General features: G+C 44.0%; 1 protein-coding gene across 1 annotated transcript in view; it reads left to right on the forward strand.

Moving 5' to 3' along the window:
- Positions 1-5,656: 5,656 nt before the first annotated feature.
- Positions 5,657-13,254, forward strand: part of LOC126109421 (phospholipase A2) — an 83,676-nt gene continuing 76,078 nt past the window's right edge. The window contains exon 1 of the mRNA XM_049914456.1: positions 5,657-5,801. Coding sequence (XP_049770413.1) covers positions 5,657-5,801 — 145 coding nt within the window. The remainder of the gene's footprint in view (positions 5,802-13,254) is intronic.

Consider the following 13,254-nt stretch of genomic DNA (forward strand, 5'->3'; position numbering starts at 1 on the left):
GCGGCACAGTGCAGCAACTCGACGTAATAAGTCCCCTGCAGTAATACTGAACCATACTGCCTCTATAGGCGTCCATAATTCCGAAACTGTTGCTGGTGCAGGATTTTGTGCACGAACAGACCTCTCGATTATGCCCCATAAATACTGGATGGGTGGCCAAATCATTTGCTCCAACTGTCCAGAATAATCTCCAAACCACTTGCCAAGAATTATGGCCAAGTGACATGTCGCATTGTCATCCATAAAAGTTCCATCTTTGTTTAAGAGTTTGAATTCCACGAATGGCTGCAAGTGCTCTGTAAGTAGCCGAACATATCCATTTTCAGTCAATTATCGATTCACTTTGACCAGAGGATCCACTCGATTCTGTGTAAACACGCCCCACACCATTACGGAGCCGTCACCAGCTCGCACAGCGCCTTGTTGACAACTTGGCTCCACGGCTTCGTGGGGTCTGCGCCACACTCGATCCCTACCAACTGAGATCGGGACTTACCTGACCAGGCCAAGGGTTTCCAGTCGTGTGGGGTCCACCCGCTATGGTCACCAGCCCAGGAGAGGCGCCACAGGCGATGTCGTGCTGTCTAACTGTCGCACTCGCGTCAGTCGTCTCCTGCCATAACCCATTGACGCCAAATTTCGCCGCACTGTCCTACCCGATACGTTCATCGCCCATCCGACATTCAATTCTGCGGTTATTGTCGCAGTGTTGCTTGCCTCGTAGCACTGGTAAATTTACGCAAATGCAGGTGTTCCTGGTCTTATGTCAAAGCGGTAGGTGGATCAAAACAAAATGTCCAGACAATCTGTGACCGAGATGGTACTGAAACAGAGGATGACGGACTAAAGGCCGAAATACTAAATGTCTTTTTCCAAAGTTGTTTCACAGAGGAAGATTGCACTGTAGTTCCTTCTCTAGATTGTCGCACAGATGACAAAATGGTAGATATCGAAATAGACGACAGAGGGATAGAGAAACAATTAAAATCGCTCAAAAGAGGAAAGGCCTCTGGACCTGATGGGATACCAGTTCAATTTCACACAGAGTACGCGAAGGAACTTGCCCCCCTTCTTGCAGCGGTGTACCGTAGGTCTCTAGAAGAGCGTAGCGTTCCAAAGGATTGGAAAAGGGCACAGGTCATACCCGTTTTCAAGAAGGGACGTCGAACAGATGTGCAGAACTATAGACCTATATCTCTAACGTCGATCAGTTGTAGAATTTTGGAACACGTATTGTGTTCGAGTATAATGACTTTTCTGGAGACTAGAAATCTACTCTGTAGGAATCAGCATGGGTTTCGAAAAAGACGGTCATGTGAAACCCAGCTCGCGCTATTCGTCCACGAGACTCAGAGGGCCATAGACACGGGTTCACAGGTAGATGCCGTGTTTCTTGACTTCCGCAAGGCGTTCGATACAGTTCCCCACAGTCGTTTAATGAACGAAGTAAGAGCATATGGACTATCAGACCAATTGTGTGATTGGATTGAGGAGTTCCTAGATAACAGGACGCAGCATGTCATTCTCAATGGAGAGAAGTCCTCCGAAGTAAGAGTGATTTCAGGTGTGCCGCAGGGGAGTGTCATAGGACCGTTGCTATTCACAATATACATAAATGACCTGGTGGATGACATCGGAAGTTCACTGAGGCTTTTTGCAGATGATGCTGTGGTGTATCGAGAGGTTGTAACAATGGAAAATTGTACTGAAATGCAGGAGGATCTGCAGCGAATTGACGCATGGTGCAGGGAATGGCAATTGAATCTCAATGTAGACAAGTGTAATGTGCTGCGAATACACAGAAAGATAAGATCCTTTATCATTTAGCTACGAAATAGCAGGTCAGCAACTGGAAGCAGTTAATACCATAAATTATCTGGGAGTACGCATTAGGAGTGATTTAAAATGGAATGATCATATAATGTTGATCGTCGGTAAAGCAGATGCCAGACTGAGATTCATTGGAAGAATCCTAAGGAAATGCAATCCGAAAACAAAGGAAGTAGGTTACAGTACGCTTGTTCGCCCAGTGCTTGAATACTGCTCAGCAGTGTGGGATCCGTACCAGATAGGGTTGATACAAGACATAGAGAAGATCCAACGGAGAGCAGCGCGCTTCGTTGCAGGATCATTTAGTAATCGCGAAAGCGTTACGGAGATGATAGATAAACTCCAGTGGAAGACTCTGCAGGAGAGACGCTCAGTAGCTCGGTACGGGCTTTTGTCAAAATTTCGAGAACATACCTTCACCGAAGAGTCAAGCAGTATATTGCTCCCTCCTACGTATATCTCGCGAAGAGACCATGAGGATAAAATCAGAGAGATTAGAGCCCACACAGAGGCATACCGACAATCCTTCTTTCCACGAACAATACGAGACTGGAATAGAAGGGAGAACCGATAGAGGTACTCAAGGTACCCTCCGCCACACACCGTCAGGTGGCTTGCGGAGTATGGATGTAGATGTAGATGTAGAAGGCTGGTCGGTTGGTTGATTTGGGCGAGGGGAGCAAACAGCGAGCTCATCGATTCCATCGTATTGGGGAAGACTGGGGAAGGTAATCGGCCGTGCCTTTTCAGACGAACCACCCCGGAATTTGCCAGACGTGGTGCAGGGAAATCACGAAAAACCTAAATCAGGATGAATTTCGTTTACTTGACGCCTATGGTCACAAATTTTTATGTCATGAGACTACCGGTTACGGCCAGTAATGACCATCTTCAGATCTATTTTATAAAAACGTGTCCTAATATACTGGAGCCATAGTGGCATCGTCAAACATATATAGTCGACCGTTGTGGCCGAGCGGTTCTATGCGCTTCAGTCCAGAACGCGCACTGCTGCTACGGTCGCAGGTTCGAATCCTGCCTCGGGCATGGATGTGTGTGATGTCCTTAGGTTAGTTAGGTTTAAGTAGTTCTAAGTTCTAGGCGACTGATGACCTTAGATGTTAAGTCCCATAGTGCTCAGAACCATTTGAACCATTTGAGGGGGTTGTGTCCATTTGAAACATATATAAATAATGGTATACACAAGAGTCATCTTGTCAGCAGAACTACTGTTCAAAACAATAGATCTGAAGATAGTCATTATAGACCGAAACTGGTAGTGTGATGACATAAAAATTTGTGACCATAGATGACCATAGACGTGAAGTAAGGTAAATTCATTCTAATTTCGGGTCACTGTTCAATTCGCGACCGTGTAGCAGCTTGTGAAACTAAATCAGGATGGAAGGACGCGGGTTAAGTGAAGAATGGTTTAAATGGCTCTGAGCACTATGGGACTCAACATCTGAGGTCATCAGTCCCCTAGAACTTAGAACTACTTACACCTAACTAACCTGACGTCACACACATCCACGCCCTAGGCAGGATTCGAACCTGCGACCGTAAAGGTCGCGCGGTTCCAGACTGAAGCGCCTAGAACCGCTCGGCCACAGCGGCCGGCTTAAGTGAAGACTGTTGGCCACAGAGTTTAGTGGGATGTGGTGCCTGAAATTTGGTATTCTCGGCACGCTCTTGACACTGTGTATCTCGAAATATTGAATTCCCTAAGGATGCGGCCGTAATCACGTCGGAAGCCTTTTCACATGAATCCCCTGAGTACATATGACAGCTCCGCCAATGGACTGGTCTTTTATACCTTGTGTATACGTTACTACCGCCATCTGTATACGTGCATATCGCGCTCCCATGACTTTTGTCACGCCAGTGTAGGTGCTGATGCCGTACCAGTCACACTACCCGCGCGCTATACGAGAACGGAACGAAGCCCTTTTATATACGGTGCCACGGGGAATACCCTCTTCCAAGCACTTCGCAGCCTCTTGCAGAGTATAGATGTGTGTGTACCGCGTGATCAAAAAGTCAGTATAGATTTGAAAACTGAATAAATCCCGGAATAATGTAGATAGAGAGATACAAGTTGACACACATGCTTGGAATGACATGGGGTTTTATTAGAACCAAAAAAATACAAAAGTTCAAAAAATGTCCGATAGATGGCGCTTCATCTGATCAGAATAGGAATAATTAGCTTAAAGTAAGAGAAAGCAAAGATGATGTTCTTTGCAGGAAATGCTCAATATGTCCACCATCATTCCTCGACAATAGCTGTAGTCGAGGAATAATGTTGTGAACAGCACTGTAAAGCGTGTCCGGAGTTATGGTGAGGCATTGGGGTCGGATGTTGTCTTTCAGCATCCCTAGAGATGTCGGTCTATCACGATCCACTTGCGACTTCAGGTAACCCCAAAGCCAATAATCGCGCGGACTGAGGTCTGGGGACCTGGGAGGCCAAGCATGACGAAAGTGGCGGCTGAGCACACGATCACCACCAAACGACGCGCGCAAGAGATCTTTCACGCGTCTAGCAATATGGGGTGGAGCGCCATCCTGCATAAACATTGTACGTTCCAGCAGATGTTTATCAGCCAGGCTGGGGATGATGCGATTCAGTAACATATCGGCGTACCTCTCACCAGTCACGGTAGCAGTTACAAAACCAGAATCACGCATTTCCTTGAAGAAAAAAGGCCCGATAACGGTAGATGTGGTATATCCAATGCATACCGTGACTTTCTCATCGTGCAATGGAGTTTCCACAACAGTTCTAGGATTTTCGGTAGCCCAAATTCTGCAGTTGTGGGCGTTGACAGACCCTCGGAGCGTGAAATGAGCTTCGTCGGTCCACAACACGTTACTCACCCAATCGTCATCTTCCGCCATCTTTTGAAACGCCCGCGCCGCAAATGCCCTCCGCTTCACTAAATCGTCAGGTAACAGCTCGTGATGCCGATGGATTTTGTACGGATAGCATAGAAGGGTACGCCTCAGTGCCAACCAAACAGTAGTGTATGGAATGCCGGTGCGACGTGCGACTGCACGAGCGCTGACTTCCCCGTGCATAGACGAACCCGCTACAGTCTCCATTTCGTCCTGAACTGTCTCAGCAGCATCACGCCTTGTGCTCGGTAGGCCACTACGGGGTCTATCGCCTCAACAACCCGTGGCTTCGAACTTCGAAATCATTCTCGCCACATCTGCATTTGTCAACGGTCCTTTACCCGTTCGAATCCCCTTCCTATGGCAATGGGATCGCAACGCTGAACTAGCACATTCCGCATTCTGATAATACAACTTCACTAAAGGCGTCTTTTCAGGTGAGGTCAACATGCTGCGACTGCTGGCGCATCTGATTCTCTCTCTCATTACAGCTCCTTTTATACACGATTGTCATGCGCACCCACTGACATTTTGCTGTCTAGCGCCATTTGTCGGACATTTTGTGAACTTTGTTTTTTTTTTTTTTTGGTTCTAATAAAACCCCATGTCATTCCAAGTATGTGTGTCAATTTTTATCTCTCTGTCTAGATTATACCGTGGTTTTTAATTTTCAAATTTATACTGACGTCTTCATCACCCAGTAGGTTCAGTTGTAAATGGCGGTGTCTCCCCTCATCCGTCCACTCACTGACTGAAATGTGGACGAGTGGTTGTGCACACTGCTATACGAGGAATCTCGCCTTGTGCCACTTTGCGGGCGAGCAGTTGAGAGCCTCGGGGTTACGAAAGCTGCGCCACGCCGTCCCGCCCTCGTGTTTACCCCTGAAGGTTAAGTTGGCGCTCCGGGCAGTCGCTTTGTACGGCGCCGATGCGACTACACTGCTGGCTGCGCGTGCTCATTGATCTTAAGCACGGCCCTGAGGCGTGCTTTCTCGCAGCTTTCTGCATCTCCGTCAGCGGCTGCGGCAAGGGCCACGAAGACGTTCTCCGAGGGGCGGACTGCCAGCAGGAAAGTACAGTCCTTCCCCTCGCTCCCTTAAGCCTCCTTTGCGCAGTATGTTTTCTTGTCTCGGTGGAGCATTCGAGGGAAGTGAGTCTACTGCTTCGTCCCTGGCGTTTTATTCCCGTACTGACAAGTGACACATCCCAAGTGTCATTCGCCGATTCCGATACAATTCGAATATGTAGTACCTCTCTGGAAATTTCTCGTAAGGTCTTATGGGACCAAACTACTTAGGTAATCGAAAATGGTTCAAATTGCTCTGAGCACTATGGGACTCAACATCTAAGGTCATCAGTCCCCTAGACTTAGAACTACTTAAACCTAACTAACCTAAGGACATCACACACATCCATGCCCCAGGCAGGATTCGAACCTGCGACCGTGGCAGCAGCGCGGTTCCGGACTGAAGCGCATAGAACCGCTCGGCCACAGCGGCCGACTTATATCATCGGTCCCTAAGTCTACACACTCCTTAATCCAACTTAAACTAACTTACGCTGTGGACAACACACACACACCTATGCCCGGGGGAGGACTCGAACCTCCTACGGGAGGTAGCGTTCTCGCTTCCCACGCCCGGGTTCCCGGGTTCGATTCCCGGCGGAGTCAGGGATTTTCTCTGCCTCGTGATGGCTGGGTGTTGTGTGCTGTCCTTAGGTTAGTTAGGTTTAAGTAGTTCTAAGTTCTAGGGGACTGATGACCATAGTCCCATAGTGCTCAGAGCCATTTGAACCATTTTTTTCCTACGGGAGGAGCCGTACGGACCGTACCAAGGCGCCTAAGAGTAGTAGTCTATGTCAAAACATTACACACGTATTTTTTATACGTGCCCATACGGCCGTTGAAGTGAAAACCGTCCCGAAGAAAGCGCGGTTGTTATCTTTCTGAGCACACATCGTCGAAACAGTAGTCGATATAACAAAAATGTCGACACATAACTTCCATCGTTGCCAATGTACTTTACAATTGCGCAATCACATCTTTAAACGTTTTGATATATTTCGAAACACTCCCCTCACTTCACAATTTTTGAAACGGTAAAAAGTTTACTTGTAGTAAATCTAAGAGGGTCGTTCAATAAGTAATGCCCCAATTTTTTTTTTCTCACAACATATTTATTGTTAAGAGTCAGAATTTGGTGACAATATATACATCAACATGTGTTGTCCGTGTCCTCCTTTTCTACGTAGTCTCCATAACGTTCTATGGCCGTACGCCAACGTTGTGGAAGAGCATGTATTGCCTGCTGGTAAAAGCTCTTGTCCTGTAGGCGTAGCCATATTTTCAGTGCATGACTGACACTCTCGACATCTTCAAAGTGCGTTCCCCGTAGAGAATCTCTCTCTGTCCGTCTCAAAACGCTCCAAGAATTCAGATGGAACGGCCTTTCTTTAAATCTTGTGGTGTGCCATGAACATTCGTGGAACCCATCGTGAACATCTCTTTGGATATCTGAGAGTCTCCATCATTGCAGACGCACTTCCAGTGAGCTAATTGTCGAGTTGTGACGCGCCCGTCGGCACGAATAAAGACATCCGCACCATTCAGCACATCTGGAGCAGTGGCTGTCAGAGGACGTCCCAAGCGTGGCTGACCGTGGGGCTCTGTGTCTGCATCTCCTGAGGCTGTGACTTTATTTACCCATCGCCCAACTACCGTAAACTGCAGCATCGCCATACATTGCACACAAACGTTTATCGATGTTCACCACGGTTTCTCTTTCTGCACACAAGAATTGAATAACAGCACAAGTACAAGAAGACTGGCTTTTCTTAGTGTCTATGTTTCGAGCCTTCCCTGTGTCACCCAGTTTTAGATTCCGATGCACAACTGCAGGTTTACTGTCTCCCTTGGACATTCACTTTGACGATGAAACACAGAAATTGCATCGGAATTAAATACAAAAGGCACAATGTCGACTTAAGTACAAGAAGACTGACTTTTCTTAGTGTCTATGTTTTGAGCCTTTCCTGTGTCACTAGTTTTAGATTCCGATGCACAACTGCAGGTTTACTGTATCCCTTGGACCTTCACTTTGACGATGAAACACATAAATTGCATCGGAATTAAATACAAAAGGCACAATGTCGACTTAAGTACAAGAAGACTGACTTTTCTTAGTGTCTATGTTTTGAGCCTTTCCTGTGTCACTAGTTTTAGATTCCGATGCACAACTGCAGGTTTACTGTATCCCTTGGACCTTCACTTTGACGATGAAACACATAAATTGCATCGGAATTAAATACAAAAGGCACAATGTCGACTTAAGTACAAGAAGACTGACTTTTCTTAGTGTCTATGTTTTGAGCCTTTCCTGTGTCACTAGTTTTAGATTCCGATGCACAACTGCAGGTTTACTGTATCCCTTGGACCTTCACTTTGACGATGAAACACATAAATTGCATCGGAATTAAATACAAAAGGCACAATGTCGACTTAAGTACAAGAAGACTGACTTTTCTTAGTGTCTATGTTTTGAGCCTTTCCTGTGTCACTAGTTTTAGATTCCGATGCACAACTGCAGGTTTACTGTATCCCTTGGACCTTCACTTTGACGATGAAACACATAAATTGCATCGGAATTAAATACAAAAGGCACAATGTCGACTTAAGTACAAGAAGACTGACTTTTCTTAGTGTCTATGTTTTGAGCCTTTCCTGTGTCACTAGTTTTAGATTCCGATGCACAACTGCAGGTTTACTGTATCCCTTGGACCTTCACTTTGACGACGAAACACATAAATTGCATCGGAATTAAATACAAAAGGCACAATGTCGACTTAAGTACAAGAAGACTGACTTTTCTTAGTGTCTATGTTTTGAGCCTTTCCTGTGTCACTAGTTTTAGATTCCGATGCACAACTGCAGGTTTACTGTATCCCTTGGACCTTCACTTTGACGACGAAACACATAAATTGCATCGGAATTAAATACAAAAGGCACAATGCCGACTTAAGTACAAGAAGACTGACTTTTCTTAGTGTCTATGTTTTGAGCCTTTCCTGTGTCACTAGTTTTAGATTCCGATGCACAACTGCAGGTTTACTGTATCCCTTGGACCTTCACTTTGACGATGAAACACATAAATTGCATCGGAATTAAATACAAAAGGCACAATGTCGACTTAAGTACAAGAAGACTGACTTTTCTTAGTGTCTATGTTTTGAGCCTTTCCTGTGTCACTAGTTTTAGATTCCGATGCACAACTGCAGGTTTACTGTATCCCTTGGACCTTCACTTTGACGATGAAACACATAAATTGCATCGGAATTAAATACAAAAGGCACAATGTCGACTTAAGTACAAGAAGACTGACTTTTCTTAGTGTCTATGTTTTGAGCCTTTCCTGTGTCACTAGTTTTAGATTCCGATGCACAACTGCAGGTTTACTGTATCCCTTGGACCTTCACTTTGACGACGAAACACATAAATTGCATCGGAATTAAATACAAAAGGCACAATGTCGACTTAAGTACAAGAAGACTGACTTTTCTTAGTGTCTATGTTTTGAGCCTTTCCTGTGTCACTAGTTTTAGATTCCGATGCACAACTGCAGGTTTACTGTATCCCTTGGACCTTCACTTTGACGACGAAACACATAAATTGCATCGGAATTAAATACAAAAGGCACAATGCCGACTTAAGTACAAGAAGACTGACTTTTCTTAGTGTCTATGTTTTGAGCCTTTCCTGTGTCCCTAGTTTTAGATTCCGATGCACAACTGCAGGTTTACTGTATCCCTTGGACCTTCACTTTGACGACGAAACACATAAATTGCATCGGAATTAAATACAAAAGGCACAATGCCGACTTAAGTACAAGAAGACTGACTTTTCTTAGTGTCTATGTTTTGAGCCTTTCCTGTGTCACTAGTTTTAGATTCCGATGCACAACTGCAGGTTTACTGTATCCCTTGGACCTTCACTTTGACGATGAAACACATAAATTGCATCGGAATTAAATACAAAAGGCACAATGTCGACTTAAGTACAAGAAGACTGACTTTTCTTAGTGTCTATGTTTTGAGCCTTTCCTGTGTCACTAGTTTTAGATTCCGATGCACAACTGCAGGTTTACTGTATCCCTTGGACCTTCACTTTGACGATGAAACACATAAATTGCATCGGAATTAAATACAAAAGGCACAATGTCGACTTAAGTACAAGAAGACTGACTTTTCTTAGTGTCTATGTTTTGAGCCTTTCCTGTGTCACTAGTTTTAGATTCCGATGCACAACTGCAGGTTTACTGTATCCCTTGGACCTTCACTTTGACAATGAAACACAGAAATTGCATTGGAATTAAATACAAAAGGCACAATGCCGACTTAAGTACAAGAAGACTGAGTTTTCTTACCGTCTGTGATTTGAGCCTTTCCTGTGAGACCAGTTTTAGATTCCGATGCTTCACTTCAGGTTTACTGTATCCCTTGGACCTTCGCTTTGACGATGAAACACAAAAATTACATCGGAATTAAATACAAAATGCACAATGCCGACTTAAGTACAAGAAGACTGACTTTTCTTAGTGTCTATGTTTTGAGGCTTTCCTGTATCACCAGTTTTAGATTCCGATGCACAACTGCAGGTTTACTGTATCCCTTGGACCTTCACTTTGACGACGAAACACATAAATTGCATCGGAATTAAATACAAAAGGCACAATGTCGACTTAAGTACAAGAAGACTGACTTTTCTTAGTGTCTATGTTTTGAGCCTTTCCTGTGTCACTAGTTTTAGATTCCGATGCACAACTGCAGGTTTACTGTATCCCTTGGACCTTCACTTTGACGACGAAACACATAAATTGCATCGGAATTAAATACAAAAGGCATAATGTCGACTTAAGTACAAGAAGACTGACTTTTCTTAGTGTCTATGTTTTGAGCCTTTCCTGTGTCACTAGTTTTAGATTCCGATGCACAACTGCAGGTTTACTGTATCCCTTGGACCTTCACTTTGACGATGAAACACAGAAATTGCATTGGAATTAAATACAAAAGGCACAATGCCGACTTAAGTACAAGAAGACTGAGTTTTCTTTCCGTCTATGATTTGAGCCTTTCCTGTGAGACCAGTTTTAGATTCCGATGCTTCACTTTAGGTTTACTGTATCCCTTGGACCTTCACATTGACGATGAAACACTTCTAACGTGATTCGTATGCAGGTGCCGTTTCGACTGTGTACTAGGGCTCTGCCATCTGCCAGAACGCTTCGAAGCTTCACCGGCACAAAGAACAAACATCAAACGTGAAGCACCAACGAGGACGTTTGTCTACGTATATTAACGTCTTTTTTTAAAACATGTGGGGTTTTACTTATTGAACGGCCCCCGTAACAGTATATTTAACAACAAATTCTGCCATATATGATAAAATTACATTTCGATGTGGCAGTAGTCAGATATATAGCACTACACGCGCGCTCTGTCCGCCGTATGACACTTGTCATAGATGGCGATAGTATGAAACGTCCCCTTTGAAAAATTGTACAAGACTGTGCTTAAACTGACACACAATATTTTTAGCGCAACGCAATCTGACTTTCAGAAATCCCTACAAAAGAATGGCCCTGACTAACATTAACCTATGCGTTTCACAAATCGCTTACCTCACAAAAATCTTGGTTACTCGAACTACTGCAATACAGCGAGCGCCACTACTGCCAGCTAAATAAAAGATTCAAACTACGGAAGGCACTAACTACTAATAGCCATAGTTAGCAAGTGAAAGATTTTGATAGAGAACAAACAATGTATTTACCTTAATAGTGTTGAAAAATCATAATATACATAGCAGTTCATAATATCCAGTATTACAAATTTCAAAACTCCGCCATCTCTCTCCCCACATCCACCACTGCTGGCGGCTCACCTCCAACTGCGCAATGCTACGCGCTGTTAACATCCAGCTGCCGCTGCCCAACACTACAATGGCAGACAACAATGCAAACTAGCCACAGACTGCACACAGCACAGCCAGTGATTTTCATACAGAGCGCTACGTGGCGTTACCATTAAAAAAAACCTAAACAGCCTACTTACAAGTATTGTTTGGAATTTTCCAGTGCAGTGCTGAATTCATAGTCTAAGTTCTTGTCCAATATAAAAAATTGTTTACGCTGCTCAAGAATAGGAAAAGCGTCATGCAAACGTTTCAGAACATACCGGTATACATTTATTTATAAATTTTTTGTTAGTACAAACACATCAAAGGATGTGACTCTTCAAGCTTTCCCGGTGGATGTATTGTAAACAGTCTTCACGGATTTGCCGCCGGATCACATTGTACACAAACGATATCCAGAACACAGTAAACAGCGTCTTTTGCTTTATTCTTTATATCTTGTCTTCTTGTCAAGTGCCAAACAACATCGAAATTGTTTTTCTCGTCAAATCATTCTGACCTTTTCAGGCTTTAAATATGTTTCATTAAAAGACTTTACCTATTTACGTTGCTGTTTCTGAATAGTATAGGATTTCTCTCTGTAATACGTAAATAGCTTTTTGGTTCCAGCTATTGCATATATCTAATAAGAGAACACTAGTAGGAAAAAATACCAGGACCTTATGTAACGTTTCACTGTGTCACGAAAACAAAGTAAACGACTCAATAAAGATTAAGGACACACGAAAGTACAAAATCCATTTCTATGAGAGGCGTCAGCTCGGCCAGAATGGGTTACGTTTATGTTTCAGCAGACGCTGCCAGAGTCCCCCGTTTCTGCGCATCCGCAGCGTGCAGCGTTTTCTTAAGTCGGCTGCTACCAAAAACAAAAAGGTCTGTTATAAACGAGACCGAAAAAATAACAAAAAGTACTGGTAATTTGTAACTAAAATACCGCTAGCGGTTTTAACTGGTCGGCTTTTGCCATCCCTATATGTAGTGCGTTACACTATACGATTCGCCATACAAGTGCCAAGACAGCACGAATCACATTCGTTTCAGTTTCAGTTACAAGCATGAGATTTTCTGGAGAACACATTATTGTGACTTATCATTATTTAAAGCTGAAAAAGACAGAAAAAGAAAAGAATGTGTTTGATGTATCCGTATAATTCTGTAAATATCAAATCTAGTCCGGCTGTGACTTCTCGTGAGATCTCTCAGCACGAACACAAGTTCCACAAAGTCTAGAGAATGAATCTAGACAGTTCCCACTTTTGGAGGAACCAGTATCAGCTACTCTGACAAAGTGGGGCACAAATTTTCGACTTGCTATGTCTCCTGCTGAGAAACTACTCAGCTTACGTAAATTGTGTGTGTGTGTGTGTGTGTGTGTGTGTGTGTGTGTGTGTGTATGTGTGTGTGTGTGTGTGTGTGTGTGTGTGTAAGGGGCGATCAAAAAGTTTCGGTCTGAGGGTGCTGCTGCAGCATGTATACCAGGGTCACTCCAAAAGAAATGTACACTATTTTTGTAAAATTACAGTTTTCATTCTGCAGGTGTGAAAGTTTTACAGTGT

This window comes from Schistocerca cancellata, chromosome 12, assembly GCF_023864275.1.
Source record: "Schistocerca cancellata isolate TAMUIC-IGC-003103 chromosome 12, iqSchCanc2.1, whole genome shotgun sequence".
NCBI classification, from domain to species: Eukaryota; Metazoa; Arthropoda; class Insecta; order Orthoptera; family Acrididae; genus Schistocerca; species Schistocerca cancellata.